Below are 19,222 nucleotides of genomic sequence, written 5' to 3'. Positions count from 1 at the left end.
CAGCCAGGTTCACAGTAATTGCGAGCTAGCCCATGCAATCAGTTCCACTGCATTGTGGAGACACTTGAATTAATTCAATTCAGCTCATGGAGAAAATTGGTAGTTTGCTACATTTATGCAAAAATAAGTCAGTTTTAGAACACAGAACTCACTTTCACTTTCTTCCTGAACCTGCAAATTGACTTCTTCAATACAGTGCTGAATGTCATTCCAACTTAAGTACTGCAGTCCTTGGTCTGCAGTTTCCGCCTTCATTAGTACCAGCATGTCCGCATACCTGAGAGAAAAAGAACACAGAATCTGAAAAGCCCGATAGCACCAGCGCTTGGGAACTCATTTTATACATCTTTCAAGTCTCAGCCAGGACAGAAAATAAATAAACACGTGTGAAAACTTCAATCTCCTAATTGTGTTAGGTAGCGGTTGTGGGTTTCAAACAAAAAGCAAAGTATGTGGTTTGTACACGTAGGTTCAAAGTAACACACAATGAATTTATTGAAAGAGATGTTGCCTGTAGAGTACAAAGTGAAACTAAAAGCAGGAGCCTCTGAAACACCCTAATGACATCACCAACAAACCATGTGACCTGGTCTTAAAGCAATCATGCAACTACTTAAATATATAACAAAAACATTCATGCATTTACCAACCACATCAGATGAGTGCACATACACAGGATGCAAGACTGGGTTTACAGCTTTTAAAAAAATAATTCGTGGGATGCTGGCCAGGCCAGCATTCATTGTCCATTCTGAGTTGCCATTCAGAAGATGATGGTGAGCTGCTTCTTTAATTGCTACAGTCCATGTGGTGTAGATACACCCACAGAGCTGTTAGGGAGGAAATTTCAGCATTTTGACAGAGCAAGAGTGAATAAACAGCGATACATTTCCCAGCCAGGATAGTGAGTGGCTTGGAGAGGTGAGCTTCAAGATGGTAGTGTTCCTATGTGTCTGCCACCATTGCCTTTCTAGATAGTAATGGTTTTGGGTTTGGAATGTGCTGCCTAAGGAGCTTTGGTGAGTTCCTACAGTACATCTTGTAGATGGCACACACTGCATCAGTGGTGGAGGGAGTGAATGTTTGTGGATGGGGTGCCAATTAGGTGGACAGCTATTTCCTGGATGGTGACATGCTTCTCGAGTGTTAGAAGTCAGGTTACTTGCAGCAGGATTCCTAACCTCTCGTTTACTTTTGTAGCCACAAGTATGTGGCTTGCTCGCCATGTCCCTGTCTCTGAGTACTCTAGGCCTAGTTGGCAGACTATCCATGTTAACTAGATTAAACAGGAACCAGGCCTCTGTTGTCTCCTCCAGTTGACCAAATTTTAATTACATCCGTCTCCCGCCTGCTTACTGCTGGGAAATCAAAATCGCTCCGTGGCTTTTTAAAAATCAATCACATGTATTATAAGATAAACTGTAAAGTAAATCTGGACTATCGCTTCAAATTAACACATGACAATAAGACGAGATGCGCAAGTTTAATTAGTGAAGAGCAAATGTGGGGATTGGTGTGGGGAAGTCCTGTCAATGTGCCCTCATCTGATGCAGTTATGAAAGATTGCCTTTGTTTCAGTGCATCTTTGAAGGTTTTTGAATAATATGTTTGATGTTGGCTTTCACCCATTCTGAAACAACACACAAGCTCAGAGAATAAATAGCAGCGTATAATATGGAAGAAACAGTGTTTTAGAGTCATTGGCCGGAATTTTCCAGCCGTTCACTCCGACGGGATTCTCTGGTCCGATTGCAGTGAATGAAGATTTGGCTGAGTGCCAAATGCTCCTTCCTCACTTGCAGCGGTGGTGGGGAGAGCAAACGGCTGGAGAATTCCAGCCATTGTGTTAAATGGCAGTACAACATATTTCAAGCTTAGGCACAAGATTCATCCAGAATAATATAAATAGCCAGCAGGAAGAATGCTTAAAAGGAACTAACAGCATCGTACTGTTCTGCATATGAAATAAGTCACGCAGTTATTAGCTCATAGTTTTAAATAATTTCCCCCTTGACAGCCACAAGGACTTCAAATATTAATAGGAAAATAAGGAACTTACACAGAGCTCTACATTCACCACAGTGTGAAGGAGTTGTGTTGATTTCCCAGCAGTAAAAATATTCAAGAGAAAACTTATGCTATTGGGAGAGGAGTAGAGGTAACATATTGGCATGGATAGAAAGTTGTTACCTAGCAGTTGTTACCTACCTAGTAGGCATAAATTGATCTTTTTTTCTGGTTGGCAAGTTGGAATGAATGGTGTGCCACAGAGATCAGTGCCTGGACCTCAACTGTTTACAATTTATATAAATGACTTCGATGAAGGATTGAAGGGATGGTTGTGTCAATAGCAAATTTGGCAAAAATTGGTAGGAAAGTAAGTTCTGAAGAGGACATATAAAAGCTACAAAAGTATACAGATAAGTTAAGTGAGGGGGCAAAGATATGGCAAATGGAGTACGAGAGAAAAATGTGAAATGGTCCATTTTGGCAATTCCCCTTATTGTGAGGGGAGTTGAATGCAAAAATAGAGGGGTTATGCTTCAGTATACAGGGCACTTGTGAGACCACATTTGGGGTAGTGTGTAGAGTATTGGTCACCTTATTTAAGAAAGGGCATAAATGCATTGGAAGCAGTTCAGAGAAGGTTTACCAGATGAATACCTGGAATGGGTGGGTTGTCTTAAGAAGAAAGGTTGGACAGCCTAGACTTGTATCCGCTGGAGTTTCAAAGAGTAAGAGGCAATTTGATTGCAACATACCAAGATCCTGAGTGGTCTCGACAGTGTGAATTTGGAAAAGATGTTTCCTCTTCTGGGAGAATCTAGAACTAAAGCTCACTGTTTAAAAATAAGTGATCGTCCATTTAAAACGGATATGAGATGTTTTTTTTTCACTAAGAGTCGTGGGTCTTTGGTTCTCTCTTCCTGAAGAGATGGTGGAAGCAAAGACTTTGAACGTTTTTAGGGCAGAGATGGATAGATTCGTGGTAAGCAAGGGGGTGATAAGTTAAGTTATCAGGGACAGACGAGATGCAGATTTGAGGTTACAATCAGATCAGCCAGAGTACAAGGACAAGTTGCGAGGGAGGGAGGATTTTCCACCCCTGTTTTAGGTGGGCCAATATGGTGGAGGGGGTGGAGAAACGAGCAGGAGACCCAAAATGGCTTTTATGCCGGCAGGATTTCCCTGCTCGATTGCCTAAACCCCCACCCGCAACCCCCCTGTCCCACACACACTGTTGTCACATCCCCCATGTCACAGATTTTTACAAACGGAGAAGTGGTGAACAAAACCTGTTGGGAGGCATAGGCAAGTACATTTCTGGGGAGAGGTGGGGATAGAAGGCGGCCATGCCTGGGCACTGCCAGGGTGGGGCAGAGAACTAGATTGCGGGTCATAGAAACATAGAAAATAGGTGGAGTAGGCTATTCGGCCCTTCGAGCCTGCACCACGATTCAATATGATCATGGCCGATCATGCACTTTCAGTATCCCATTCCCGCTTTTTCTCCATACCCCTTATCCCTTTAGCCACAAGGGCCACTTCCTGCTCCCTCGTGATCATATCTAACAAACTGGCCCCAACAGCTTTCTGTGGTAGGGAATTCCACAGGTTCATAATTCTGAGTGAAGAAGTTCTTCCTCATCTCAGTCCTGAATGGCTTACCCCTTATTCTTAGACTGTGGTCCCTAGTTCTGCCCTTCCCCAAATCAGGAACATTCTCCCCACATCTAGCCTGTCTAGTCCCATCAGGATTGTGTGTGTTTCTATGAGATCCCCTCTCATTCTTCTAAATTCCAGTGAGTACAAGCCCAGTCAATCCAGTCTCTCTTCATATGTCAGTCCTGCCATTCCAGGAATCAGTCTGTGGAAACCTTCACTGGACACCCTCAATAGCAAGAATGTCCTTCCTCAGACCAGGAGACCAAAATTTCACACAATACTCAAGGTGTGGCCTCAACAAGGTCCTCTATAACTGCAGCAAGACATCCTTACTCCTTTATTAAAATCCTCTTGCTATGAAGGCCAGCCATTAGCTTTCCTCACTGCCTGCTGTACCTGCATTCCAACCTTCAGCAACTGTTCCACCATGACACCCAGGTCATGTTGCGCTTCCCCTTTTCCTAATCTGCCACCATTCGGATAATAATCTTCCTTCCTGTTTTTGCCACCAAAGTGGAATGGGACTCGCGATTTTTTTTTCAGGCAGAGTGTGTATGGGGGCGCCTGAAAGCAGATTTCCAAGTTGGATCTGCATTACGCCCAGATTCAGCACTTAGAATGAAAATGGTAAAATCAGGCCCACGGTTTCTCTAATCGACCCTGGCTGCTTACCACATTTACACAAATATTGGACAAGTAAACATGTATTCTAGTTTATGGAAAGCATAAGCTTGTTTATGGAAGTGAGCAACACAAATCTAAAAAAAACCTATTATAATCTAATAACGTAACACGTCTTAAGTGGTTCGCACTGCTGCCTCACAGCACCAGGAATACAGGTTCAATTCCAGTCTTAGGTGACTGTTTGTGTGGAGTTTGCAAGTGTTTCCTGTGTCTGTGTGGGTTTCCTCCAGTTGCTCAGATTTCCTTTCTCAGTCCAAAGATGTGCAGGCTAGGTGGATTGGTAATGTTAAATGCGCGGGGTTACAGGGATAGAGCGGGCGGCAGGGGCTGGGATGCTTTTTTAGAGAGTCGGCGCAGACTCGATGGGCCAAATGGCCTCCTTCTGCACTGCAGGGATTCTATGAACTCGATTCTCAGACACCATAGATCACTATCGCGATCTTTCGGTTTGAATGCTTCCTTATACCCGTGACCACAACTGGACAAAAAATCATTGTGGATTGAATATACTTAAAGTATCACTTCCTCTAAATTATTCTTCACTATTTTAGCTGCAATATCCAACATTAGGTATTTCTTTATTAATTGCTACTACAGGGTAACATTGAGCACCGGTCATAATGTATCAGATCTCTTTCTCAAGGCAACATGCATGATTCCTATTTTTTCACCTAGATATCTCTGAAGTATTTGGTGCAGTTGACCATGACATTCTTCTATCACCACCTTTCCTCGTGGCTTTGCTCCTATCTATCCTCTTACATTCAGCATATCTCCAGCAACATTTCTCCTTTCCGTGTCCGCGCTGACACTTCCACAGGCTCCCCCAATGCTCTTATCCATAGTCCCTTCTCTTCCTCACTTACATGCTGTCCTTTACCAACATCAGCTGGAGACATGGACACATGGACAAAGACATTCAGATCTACCCATCAGCCACTTCTCTTGATTCTTTTCCTATCTCTGTGCTGTCAGTGTCTGTCCAAATCAAGCCGTGCATAAATAACTTCCTATAATTTAAATCAGGAATGGCAAAAGCATCACTTTAAGCCTCCAATGCATTCTATGCTTTTGACATAGATGCCACCCTCCTCCTCAGATACACTCTGTGGCTGAGTCAAATTATGTAAAACTTAGTACCTCTTCTTCAGTCCCTCCGCTGCTGAAACCCTTTTCTTCCTTCAGTCACCTGTGGGTCAATTTTTCTGTTATCCTCCTTTTGGGGGAGATGCCCCTGGAGTAGTAATCCCGAGTCCCAGACTAAGCTCTACGGGTAGGGGTTCAAATTCCACCACAGCAGCTGATGGAACTTGAACTCAATTAATGAAATTTGGAATTGAAAGCTAGTTTCAGTAACGGTGACAATGAAACTATCAATTGTCGTAAAAACCTACTTGGATCACCAATGTACTTTAGGGAAGGAAATCCTCCGTTCTTACCTTGTCTGACCTACGTGCAACTCCAGATCTACAACAATGAGGTGGACTCTTAACTGCCCTCTGAAATGGCCCAGCTAGCTACTCAATTCAAGGATAATTAGTGTGGGTAATGCCTTGCGAGGGACACCCACACCCATCAAAGAATAAAAAGAATCCATCCATCATGCTTCATTATCAACTGACCAAAATTCTACTGCTTGCATCCACTCTAATCCTTACTGACCTACATTGACAAGTGCTCCAACACATGGAATTTAGTGTGCTTGTTTTATCTTCAAAATTGTACAAGACCTTTCCCACAGTAATCATGGAAATTTTCCCCAGCCTTATATCAATCTATTACCCAATTCTGGTATCTTAGACTCTCCCCACCCCACACACCTTACCATTGGTGGTGGAGAGATGGGGGAGATGGTGGTGTAGTGGTAATATCACTACACTAACAACGCAGAGGCCCTGACATGCTCTGGGGACATGGGCTCACAGCCCACCAATTGAATTAATAAGTTTGGAACATAAAGATTGAGTCAGTAACAGTGACCATGTCAACTATGCTGTTGTAAAAATTCACCTGGTTCACTAATGTTCCTTTAGGGAAGGAAATCTGCCACCTTTACCTAGTCTGACCTCCATGTAACTCGAGACCCACAGCAACATGGTTGACTCTTAACTGCGCTCTGAAATGGCCGAGCAAACCCCATAGTCCAAGCGCAATTAGGGTTGGACAACAAATATTCATATTGCCAGCTATGTCCACAACTTACGAAAGGATAAGTGGAAAAAATACCCTTTATTTACCATGGTCCCATTTTCTAGAAATCCCTACTAATACTCATCTGTTTGCGCGAACTCCTTAATTGGTCTCTTTATTCTTTCCCCAATACACCCACCCTGCCAAAACCAACCCAGCTCAGCTCCCACCCAATCCCCAACAATAAAGCATTACTGGAAATTAAAGACACTACATAAATTGAAGGAGCTTATTTTTACCATTAGCTACAGTTAGCCCATTTATTGTGCTAGGGCGCAAAGTTAAAAAAAAAAAATGATAATTGCATGTAGGGTGAAGAAATTCTGACTAATAGTGGAAACAGCTGGTGTCGGAAAATTCAAGAGGAAACCAGTCAGCTTTTTAATGAAGGAAGCTACTGGGAGATGTGAGATAACATCATATTTTGGGTTCATGCCCATCAGATTATACTGCAATAGTATTTTACAGTCATAGAATCATAGAAACCCTACAGTGCAGAAAGAGGCCATTTGGCCCATCGAGTCTGCACCGACCACAATCCCACCCAGGCCCTACCCCCATATCCCTACATATTTACCCACTAATCCCTCTAACCTACGCATCTCAGGACTCTAAGGGGCAATTTTTAGCATGGCTAATCAACCTAACCCGCACATCTTTGGACTGTGGGAGGAAACCGGAGCACCCGGAGGAAACCCACGCAGACACTAGGAGAATGTGCAAACTCCACACAGACAGTGACCCAAGCTGGGAAACGAACCCAGGTCCCTGGAGCGATGAAGCAGCAGTGCTAACCACTGTGCTATCGTGCCGCCCACAAAGATTTCCAGTCACTGACTTACAAATCTTATTTGGGGATGTGGGAAAGGGTGACTTGAAATTTAATCTGATCAGTGTTTGGAATCCACAAGAACAAACGGTAACATTAGAAAGCATAAATTAGAAGAGTAATTGGTTACATATAATTGAGCTACCCAATTAATATATCAGCAACAAAAGTTTCAAATCCACAGTATCTAACCAGAGAAGGTTAAACATTCTAGCTTACAAAGGTGCACAGAAATCACAGACGCAGAATATGAAAAACAATGCCAAATGCAACTACAAAATAACCCAGAATAAGTTGTGAGCATGGCCAACTTTTAGTTGATCATGTATTGATTTCAGAATAATTCATAGCAACATCCGCTATGGTAGGAATAGTGTATGATTATGCTACCTCTAAGGTGATTGTATGCTCTATTAATCTCACCAGTTAGCAAGACTGTTCCTTTGCAAGTACTGCCAAGAAAAATAATTTACTTCAGTGCACAGAATATAGTTTAATTATGTGCAGATTTGAATCTGTTGGAGAACAAGTTGAAATTTACACAGGCGATGACCCTTTCTCTTTGAAAACTCCACCCTGCTGTCACATGGCATGCTCAGGTCGTCTCCTCCTCATACAACAAGGTCAAATATAGTTCGGTTACATGGAAATGGGCAAAGCAGAAAGTTGTAATGGCTAAAGTTGGCTGAGAATTTGTTTAAAGATAGCTCTGCCATACATTACTATAATGTATAGATACACACACACGCAGGAACAGCCTGATGGCAATACAAAAAAAAATTCAGAAGTAAATAGGTTAGCAAAATTGGCAGATGCAGTATTACACTGATGAAAGGAAAATGAGGAATGAACGTATCTTTTTTATTCATTCATGGGATGTGGGCGTCACTGGCTGGTCTAGCAGCTACTGCCCATCCCTTGAACTGCATGACTTGCCAGGCCATTTCAGATTGCACTGAGCGTTAGCCATATTGCTACACGTCTGCCAGGATGGCGGATTTCCTTCCCGAAAGGACATTAATGAACTAGATAGGATTTTACGACAATTGACAATGGTTTTCATGGTCACCATTAGATTTTTAATGCCACATTTTTATTGAATTTAAATTTCACCATTAGCTGTGGTGGGATTCAAAGTAAGAAGTCTCACAACACCAGGTTAAAGTCCAACAGGTTTATTTGGTAGCAAAAGCCACTAGCTTTCGGAACAGGCTGTCCCTTCGTCAGGTGGGTGGGAGTTCTGATTACAAACAGGGCACAAAGACACAAACTCAATTTACATGAATAATGATTGAAATGTGAGTCTTTACAGCTAATCAAGTCTTAAAGGTACAGACAATGTGAGTGGAGGGAGCATTAAGCACAGGTTAAAGAGATGTGTATTGTCTCCAGGCAGGACAGCTAGTGAGATTTTGCATATCCAGGCAGGTTTGTGGGGGTTACAGATAATGTGACATGAACCCAATATCCCGGTTGCGGCCGTCCTCATGTGTGCGGAACCTGGCTATCAGTCTCTGCTCAGCGACAACCTGCCTGGATGTGCAAAATTTCACTAGCTGTCCTGTCTGGAGACAGTACACATCTCTTTAACCTGTGCTTAATGCTCCCTCCACTCACATTGTCTGTACCTTTAAGACTTGATTAGCTGTAAAGACTCACATTCCAATCATTATTCATGTAAATTGAGTTTATGTCTTTGTGCCCCGTTTGTAATCAGAACTCCCACCCACCTGATGAAGGGGCAGCCTGTTCCGAAAGCTAGTGGCTTTTGCTACCAAATAAACCTGTTGGACTTTAACCTGGTGTTGTGAGACTTCTTACTGTGTTTACCCCAGTCCAACGCCGGCATCTGCACATCGTGGGATTCAAATCCAGGTCCCCAGAGCATTACCCTGGGTCTCTGCATTACTAGTCCGGTGACAATACCACTACAACACTGCCTTTACAGTCAATGCAAATAGTGAATGTGAGATAAACAGACACAGTTAAACATTTCTTGAAAGTGCAAATAGAACTGGATAAAGTCATAAAAAAATGCAGAACATCATCCTGGATTTTCTAAATAGGAGCAAAGAGATATTGTCAATTAATTCAAGGCAGTTTTGCGAATTCCATTATGGAAAGCAGGCAGACTAAACTCACAGGAAACAGTGGAGTATGGTAAAAAAAACTAGAACTAGGAGGGGTGATTGGAAATACTGCTTCTTTTCACTCAAATAGAGTGCGCTGCAGGAAATATATTATTGCTGTTTTTAAAATGTGATGGGCCTCACTACATATAATAGAACAATGCTATTTTCTCCGGATAGCAGGCTAGTTATGACAGGTAACAAATTTAAAATTGCCAGAAAGCGAGGAGATAGGTTCAGGGAAATTTCTTTACACGAAGAACATGGATAATTTTGCAACAGGGAAGAACGGAGGTAGGTACTGTTTTTTTTTGTTTGAGGTCGATAATATTAGATGCCAAGGAAAACATTTGACAATGAGGTGGTTTTGGATTGCACTGGCAAAGAGTCAACGGAGGCTTGTCTGGACATCCTTCTGTACTGTAAAGTTCATCATTGATTCTCCGTAGATAAAAAGCTGCTGCTTTGAAAAAACGCTTTCAAACTAAAATACACTCAAGGTCCAACCTGCCTCTTCATTGAACCATACATTATTTATTACTCATTCATTAAAATCATGCTCTAGGTGTGTTGACATTTAAATACTAGTTCCAGCAGCAAGATGCTTAACCTGCTAGCTAGCAAAAAATGAGGATTCAGTTCAGTAATTCCTTTGCTGGCTAGCAGGTTATACAATATAACATTTAACATTGATTCTTGCAATTTTTCCAATCTGACATTTGTTTCAAGTATTATCGAATATGTTCATAACTATTCAGTTTCAATCATTAAACGCATGCTCTTTATTTTCGTCTTGAAAAATTTCTTAAGTGGGTTTGCAAATTGCAGTCAGTTAGAACAACATACCGCTGCGTGTTTGCTTCATGCAGGTTGCTAACTCCAATGGAAGAGCTGGTGAGGTGTTGTAAAACGGCCTGAACATCATTAATCGTCAATGCTTCATTCAGTGCAGCCACTGCTGACAACATCTCCACCGCAATAGCAAGTTCTTCATGAGTCAGCTTCCCCTGTTAGTTGGCGAACAGAAAGATGGCTTACAAAAACAAAGACATGTTTTTCTTTGGTGGTGAATTTCTAAGAATTACAGTTTGTGTCACCTTATTTGAATCCATATGAATATACATGTTTGGTGTACTCCTTCTGTTAACAACTACTCCTGATCTAGCAAGTTACTACCCTAAGTCCCTACACTATTCAAGCAGTAATGCATCAGACGTTGATATATTTGTGACTGAACTTCACTGATGCTGCACATGAACAAAAGTAAGTCATTAAGACATAAAAGAGATAGCTGGGTTAACCACACAAAATGCACAGGCTTTGGTTGCAGGCACGAGAAGAGCAAACCATAAGAATGTGGAAAGCAAATGAGATCACTCGGTGCAATGATTACCACACTGTTACTAAACTAGTCTTCAGGCACTCTTAGATCTTAGGAATGGAAATAAGGATCAACAGTGAAACCAAGTTAAACGCATATTTAAGAGACTTGCCTCAATGGAATAATTTATCTCGGTGTCTCCCATATACCACTTATAGGAATGTAGGACTTAGAAGCAGAGGTAGGCCATTTGAACCTTCAAACTTACACCGCCATTCGATAAGATCATGGCTGACCTGATTGCAATCTCAGCTCCGCTTTCCTGCATGCCCCCTTCCCCACAACCCACAACTCCCTCGACAATCAAAAAACTGACTCAGCCTTGAATTAGTGCAATAACCCAACTTTCGCTGCTTTCTCGTGAAGAGAGTTCCACTAAGAGAAAAAAAAATCTCCTCATCTCCATTTTTAAATGGAGATCTCCTGTTCTTAAACTGGATCTCCTACTTCTGGTCTCCCCAACAGGAGGCGGTATTAATCCAATCAACTCCCCTCAGGATCTTGCATGCTTCAAGAATGGCCCGTAAATTCCTCAGGGTGATGATCACTGGCGGATTGCCATTCCATACTGACTTTCCTTTACTGGAATTCCAAAGCCCCTGTCTCATCTGGCCTTCCTCACTCAGGCTGGGGGAGACAGGATCAGCCAAGCAGTTCCAGGACTCCAGCAGTGAGGTACAAAAGCAGCACAGTGAAGGAGGGATGCCCCCCTTTCATGGCACCAGCTGTCACGAAGCAGGGGACCATTAAAAGGGAGAAGATAAGTCTCAAGGGAAGTGAACATGATGTGGGATTAGGGATCCCCTGGGGGGTCAGGGTTGTCCCATGCAGGGCTCGATCTGGCTTTTTAAAGTAGTTATTCTGTAGTTAGAAGTTTGTTTTTCCCTTCTAACTCTTTCAGACTAACTATGAGTGTAAAACTGGCAGAACCATCTGAAGTACGCAATTTAAGTCACTGTCGGATGATTCCCAGCCCAGTGCAATTATCCAGGGGAAGTTAGCGCTTCTGGATAATTTCCAGGCAAACCTTTACCTGGAAATTTTCAAGAGGGAGTCCCCAGCGCATCTTTGGGGTACTCCCCCAAATGTGACTCTGGGGAACCACGAAGTTCTGGCCCTATACGTTTATTTTTACTGCCGCATCTTAATCAGTACACCTAAAGAAAGATTGATCCTGGGTCTATTGGTTAGTACTGCACAGTGGATACTTTCTGTTCTCCAGAGGAAGTAACAAAATAATGCATTCTGGTCTTCTTACGACCGACATGAACGCTACAAATTGGGTGGCACGGTAGCACAGTGGTTAGCACTGCTGCTTCACAGCTCCAGGGACCTGGGTTTGATTCCCGGCTCGGGTCACTGTCTGTGTGGAGTTTGCACATTCTCCTCGTGTCTGCGTGGGTTTCCTCCGGGTGCTCCGGTTTCCTCCCACAGTCCAAAGAAGTGCGGGTTAGGTTGATTGGCCATGCTAAAATTGCCCCTTAGTGTCCTGAGATGAGTAGGTTAGAGGGATTAGCGGGTAAAATATGTAGGGATATGGGGGTAGGGCCTGGGTGGGATTGTGGTCATAAGAACATAAGAAATAGGAGCAGGAGTAGGCCATCTAGCCCCTCGAGCCTGCCCTGCCATTCAATAAGATCATGGCTGATCTGACGTGGATCAGTACCACTTACCCGCCTGATCCCCATAACCCTTAATTTCCTTACCGATCAGGAATCCATCCATCCGCGCTTTAAACATATTCAGCGAGGTAGCCTCCACCACCTCAGTGGGCAGAGAATTCCAGAGATTCACCACCCTCTGGGAGAAGAAGTTCCTCCTGTCTTAAACCGACCCCCCTTTATTTTGAGGCTGTGTCCTCTAGTTTTAACTTCCTTACTAAGTGGAAAGAATCTCTCCGCCTCCACCCTATCCAGCCCCCGCATTATCTTATAAGTCTCCATAAGATCCCCCCTCATCCTTCTAAACTCCAACGAGTACAAACCCAATCTCCTCAGCCTCTCCTCATAATCCAAACCCCTCATCTCCGGTATCAACCTGGTGAACCTTCTCTGCACTCCCTCCAATGCCAATATATCCTTCCTCATATAAGGGGACCAATGCTGCACACAGTCGGTGCAGACTCAATGGGCCGAATGGCCTCTTTCTGCACTGTAGGGTTTCTATGAAAAAAAAATAGTGAAGCAAAAATCATGCCTCAATCCTGGTTCTGTTAAATTTAATTCTGTGACAACATCTCGTAGTATTGAGTGGGGAGCAGGGTGATCCTGGAAGGTGAATATGCAATTCTATTGAGTTAAGGGGCGCAAACACAGATTCACACCCTAGTGAGGTTTTGGTCTAAATTGCAACACTGGAGTGAGGTGCCAAATTAAGCAAAAGTAAAAATGAAGGACTGCACAAAATCCATCAACAATTCTGCAGAAGGTTTGGAGCAGGTTGGGTGTTCTCTCAGACTTTGTAACCCAACAGGAATAAAAATATGATATAGGGGGAATACCTAGCTTGGCCTTACATACATGTTGTTGAGGGGAAAGCATCTACACTAAGGTGAGGTATTAAACAAGGGATTAGATTACTGAACTCAGCAAAGTCTAATCTTCAAATGTTTCTTTTGTCATGATTTTTACCAATCTTCACAGAAACTCGTTTTAATGCCAAATGAGTATCACCAGCACGGCCAAGTTACTTTAATTGCCTTGCATCTTTTCAGTAATTTTGTCTACATGGTTGAAGTATTAACAAAAATCACAGCTCTCATTAGTGACAATAAAAAGCAAAGCACACAAGTTGAAGCTTTTATATTCATGTTGACCATGAAGAATTTGTAGTGGAGGGTACGGAAATATTTGAACAAATACATTCAGCGCCTTTTGCATTTTTTTAGCACGTCGAACATTTACCTCAGGGTTCTGTTTCTGTAGGTTGGACAGTTCTACCTGGTACAAGTCAGCCATGTGTGAGTACACGGCGGGCAGCTGAGCCTCTGGTACCATTAAAGCTTTCATAGTCTGGGCTGCATCACCATCTCGGATAGCAGCATTTATCTTTTCAACAGCTTCAAGCTCTTCATAAATTCAAACAAAAACAAATAATTAGTCTCAGAATCTGGTGCAGCAGCATTACGTTGTGATGAGAATGCAAACTAAGCTCATGAAGCCGTACAAACAGACAGGGACAAAGACCACCGTGTCCACGCTCTCTCTTTTCAGCATGTGGGGCAAGACGATATTCCACCCTCATCAATCATCAGCAGTGGTAACTTGTGGAGGGTGCAGGAAGGAGCTTGGAACATTTTACTACTCAACAGGCCAATCCAGCAATAAGAGGAAATTGTAGCTCAACACAGGTACAAAGCCATGTAAAACTTACTACGTTTATGGGCTTCAGCCTGTTCGTTGGAAAGGCCGACTCCTGTTTGAAGATCATCCTTGCTAAGCATACCAGAAAAATGATCTTCCTGGAAACAAAGTAAGAAAATATACATATGCTTTGATATATATATTTTATATATACATATACAAGAGCATCATTTTCAACCTGTTTTTATGCCCTAGTTACACTTGCATCAATAGCGGTCTTGATGGGCATTAATCAATTTGCCAAAATAAAATTAACATACAAGTTATTCTTATGAATAGAAAACAAAAGAGCAAATTAATGTACAGCAAGGACAAACCAATGATATTTCTCAGCTTTTGGCTGAAGAACTTAATTTCTTCACCCTACCTGCAATTTGTGTTCTTTGTGAGCACACAGATGTGTTAGATACCATGTTGAATTCTCCTGCTGCACTCCCACAAGTCTTAGTGCAGGGATCTGCAGACCAGCCAGTAAATTATCCTGATCACGTTTCTCCAGGGCTTCGTTCACCTTCTGTAGAGCTTTATTTACTGGGGAAGAAGACGTTTGAAGCAATTGGTTAAATGGTAACCACAATATTTTTACTGTTGCATTGCTTTTATCCAAGTTACTTGGGGAAGGAAGGAAGGATCACCTTGAATTTAAAATATTCAATCCATTCCAGATAAAGGAGAAAGGATACGGAGTGCTGATGAAGTAATTACATGCAGGTTAGAAAAATACTGACTTGGATAATGAACCTCGGGTCAGTTTGCTGCTAACATAGTGAAGATGCTTAATGGCAATTCTGGAAAATAAGACTAATGAAAGTTTCTTTGCTGGTTTAGATTTGCTCAACACATTCCATTTTACTTTGATACTGTGGAATACAACAATTTTAGTGATTCAAATCTACAAAATGCTGCTAACTCTGCAAATTTTACAGGAAGCACATCAAGAGTCAATTAGCAGGTTACGTTCTTAAAAGTAGCTTTAGAATGAAAAAAGTAGCAACTGTACTTAATCCTGATCTCCTGTGAAACAATGGAAGGAGCTGGTCACAATTATCAGTATTTTTGTTCAAAGTGCGTTCCATTGTGAAATATCACTATTTAAAAAGAAAAACAGAAGCGATTATGGAGTGAAACTAAAGACTCATTTACACACAGGTGTCCAGGCTTCAATGAGGATCTTGTTTACAGAAACAACACCTTGGCTGGACTTGCAGATAGTGAGGAACATTGTCAGAGGCTCCAGATGGATATAGATAGGCTGGAAATTTGGACAAAGAAATGGCAGATGGAGTTCAATCCAGATAAATGTGAAGTGATGCATTTTTGTAGAGCTAATGTAGGGGGGAGCTATAACGATAAATGGCAGAACCATAAAGGGTGTAGACACGCAGAGGGGCCTGGGTGTGCAAGTCCACAAATCCTTGAAGGTGACGTCACAAGTGGAGAAGGTGGTGAAGAAGGCATATGGCATGCTTGCCTTTATAGGACGGGGCATAGAGTATAAAAGTTGGGGTCTGATGTTGCAGATGTATAGAACGTTGGTTCGGCCGCATTTGGAATACTGCGTCCAGTTCTGGTCGCCCCACACTACCAGAAGGATGTGGAGGCTTTAGAGAGAGTGCAGAGGAGGTTTACCAGGATGTTGCCTGGTATGGAGGGGCTTAGTTATGAGGAGAGATTGGGTAAACTGGGGTTGTTCTCACTGGAAAGACGGAGGATGAGGGGAGACCTAATAGAGGGGGGAGGGGAAAGAGGTTTAACATGGTTTTCAGAAGGACATATTTTACACAGAGGGTAGTGGGGGCCTGGAATGCGCTGCCAGGCAAGGTGGTGGAGGCGGACACACTGGGAACGTTTAAGACTTATCTAGATAGCCACATGAACAGAGTGGGAATGGAGGGATACAAAAGAATGGTCTAGTTTGGACCAGGGAGCGGCACGGGCTTGAAGGGCCGAAGGGCCTGTTCCTGTTCTGTATTGTTCTTTGTTCATTTGCAACCAGGGGAAATAGTGGTTCAGAGAAGCACTGTGAGACAATACTGTGCTTTTAAGAAATGTATGTGTGTCATGTTTCTTGTGCAGGATTTCCTTTAGCAATCAGTTCTGTTTATTGGTGCCACTTTGTCTGTAACTGGCAGCCTCTGTTGAAACTGCAGAAGTAATTGGTCCTAATTGATAGAATGGTTTGTTATAATCTGGACTAATGCAGTTCTGTTATTTTAGTGTTTTCCCCTGAGTTTTTTCAGAGTAGGGCTTGATTAGGTTGCTCGACAGGAAAAGTCATGTGACTGAGCGGGATTAGGCTTACATAGGGAAATCAGGTCAGTTGCTGCTTGGGATCTTTAGAGAGAAGCAGCTCTTTGTGTATTTCTGTCTCTCTCTCCTGACTTGCTAATTCTTTTTGTTATATTTTAACTGTGTTGTTAAGTGAAGCTTGTTTCAATAAAAGCTGCCTCATGGGTCAATCAAATCATACCTGGAGCAAAACACCTTACGCTCACTCTAATGCCAAAATCAAATAAAGTTGGGGTCTAGGCTAACTTCATAATACACCTTGGAGGTTCTGAACTGGTCCCTAACAACTGTCTCAGGACTAGTACTCCAGAGGCCCAAGCTAATGCTCTGGGGACATGGGGTAAATCCTATTAATTAATTAATCTGAAATTAAAAGCTGGTTTCAGCAATGAAACTATCACAATTGGCATCTAATTCCCTAATGTCCCTTCAGGGAAGGGAAACTGTCATCCTTATCTGCTCTGGCCTACACATGACTCCACACCCACAGCAATGTGGTTGACTTTTAACTGCCCTCTGAAAAGGCCTAGCAAGCCATGCAGTTATGCCAAACTGGTACAGAGAAGCTACTAGATAGGATGTAGTGGCTCAAGAATGACAACATTAGAAATGCAGGTACTTTAAGAGTGGTGTTCCCATTTGTCTATTGCCCTCGTCCTTCTAGATAATAGTGGTCATTGGTTTTAAAGATGCTGTCTAAGGAGCCTTGGTAAGTTCCTGCAGTGCATCTTCTAAATGTAACACATGGCATTCTGTATGTATATCTTCAAATAAACACTACACAAGGTTGAGGAGAAATGGTCAACTCACCATTGACTGTATCGACATTGTCTTGAATCTCCTTACGGGTCAGAAGTTCCTCATAGATATCCCTCTCTTCTTCTTTAATAGAATCGCTCTAGAACCAAAGTTAAAAAAAACGTTCATGGTAATTTCTAAATAGGTGAATTAAAATAGGAAGGAAGGACATGTCCCAAACAAAGCACTCAAATTCAGAGATTAGAGTTTGTTTTAAATAAAATTTCAAGAGAAATACAGACCCAGGATTCTTTGGCAGAGCTAACTCTCTGGTCTAGCCAGATGCCCCAAACCTCGCAGCATCAGCAAAATCTGCCGAGCAAGTTAATAATGAAATGCAATTTAGAAAAAATATACCCAGAATCCTTTACTTCAGGCTGGAAAGGACAATAATTAATTCACTGAAAATCAGTCAAATATATTCAGTGTTCTTCTCACGTCAAAGTGTTGGGCCCCAAATGTGGATTAGGATTGATTGGACCCTCAATTGCCTTCTTGCTTTTTGTTTGTCCTCAAACAACCAAATATAATACAAACTCTTGACTGTGGAGCTCACAGAAATTGCTTAAGTATTCTAAAGGAGCAAGTGCTTTCCATCACCCCATTTTCCAGAGTGGCATGCTATTAGGATCTGATGTAGTCTGTTTCTGGATTCCTACAAGTTCTAACCAGAGAAAACGGACATACAAGTCAGAATACGCAAGTCAGGAAACTTACTCAAACTTCCATGATGGTCGAGAACTTCAGGTTTCTGGGTGTGCAGATCACCAAATATCTGTCTTGGTCCCTCCACACCGACACTTTAGTTAGGAAAGCCCACCAATGACCCTATTTTCTCAGATGGCTAAGGAAATTTGTCATGTCCACGACGACTCTCACCAATTTTTACAAATGCACCATAGAAAGCATCCTTTTCAGATGCATCACAGCTTGGCATGGCTACTGCTCTGACCAAGACTGCAAAAAACTACAAAGGGTCGTGAACGTAGCACACCTATCACGCAAACCAATCTCCCATCCTTTGATTCCATCTACACTTCCCACTACCTCAGAAAAATAGCCAGCATAATCAAGGACCCCACGCACCCCGGACACACTCCGTTCCACTTTCTTCCATCAGGAAAAACATACAAAAGTCTAAGATCATGTACCAACTGACTCAAGAACAGCTTCTTTCCTGCTGCCAGACTTTTGAATGGTCCTATCACACATTAAGCCGATCTTTCTCTACACGCTATTGGTAACTGCAACATTATTTTCTGCTTCCTATCCTTTTCTTCTCCCCTATGTACTCGATGAATGGTATGTTTTGTCTGTATAGCACGCAAGAAACAATATTTTTCATTGTATCCCAATAAATGTGAAAATAAATCAATTCAAATCAAAGTTTTATTAAGGAATGTAACTTGAGGTTGAATGGTACACATGTTCCTTCTCATTAAAATAGGCAAGACAAGAACAATAGTGAGATCATGTGTTTCCGGAGGAGGAAAATGGATAAAAGATATGGTAGGAAGTTGGAAAAGTTAACACCTACTAAAGGCGGGCATGATGGGCTAAATGACCTTCCCCACCACTAAAATTTTGCACTTTCATTTGTGCATAAGGATCTCATTGCTGTTCAGTGCTTCCAAAACAGTCAGACTGCATAGGGAATGTAACTGGGCACATCCTAGTAATCCACAGTGCACAAAAAGTCATGAAGTGATCACCTACCCTGACTAAATGGTTTGTGAATATTTAATTTTGGAATAGTTTGATAATTTACTTTTAAAGAAAGTGAATTCTGTAAGTTACCATTATCAAAAAGATAGAAAATCTTTAAGCTATATAAAGAGTTCAGCAGGAATGCTACAACAACAACAAATGCTTACTGGAAAACTAATTATAACTA

At 42.2% G+C, this 19,222-nt stretch overlaps 1 protein-coding gene across 1 annotated transcript in view; it reads right to left on the bottom strand.

Annotated features, from left to right (window-relative positions):
- iqgap2 (IQ motif containing GTPase activating protein 2) overlaps positions 1-19,222 on the bottom strand; it is a 354,173-nt gene that overhangs the window by 118,946 nt on the left and 216,005 nt on the right. The window contains exons 9-14 of the mRNA XM_078214942.1: positions 17,341-17,428; positions 14,609-14,772; positions 14,252-14,339; positions 13,783-13,946; positions 10,345-10,505; positions 153-277 (exon numbers count right to left, since the gene is read on the bottom strand). Coding sequence (XP_078071068.1) covers positions 153-277; positions 10,345-10,505; positions 13,783-13,946; positions 14,252-14,339; positions 14,609-14,772; positions 17,341-17,428 — 790 coding nt within the window. The remainder of the gene's footprint in view (positions 1-152; positions 278-10,344; positions 10,506-13,782; positions 13,947-14,251; positions 14,340-14,608; positions 14,773-17,340; positions 17,429-19,222) is intronic.

Source organism: Mustelus asterias, chromosome 6, assembly GCF_964213995.1.
Source record: "Mustelus asterias chromosome 6, sMusAst1.hap1.1, whole genome shotgun sequence".
Classification (NCBI taxonomy): Eukaryota; Metazoa; Chordata; class Chondrichthyes; order Carcharhiniformes; family Triakidae; genus Mustelus; species Mustelus asterias.
The sequence above is the reverse complement of the archived record's forward strand: the minus strand, read 5'-3'. Positions and strand labels throughout refer to the sequence as shown.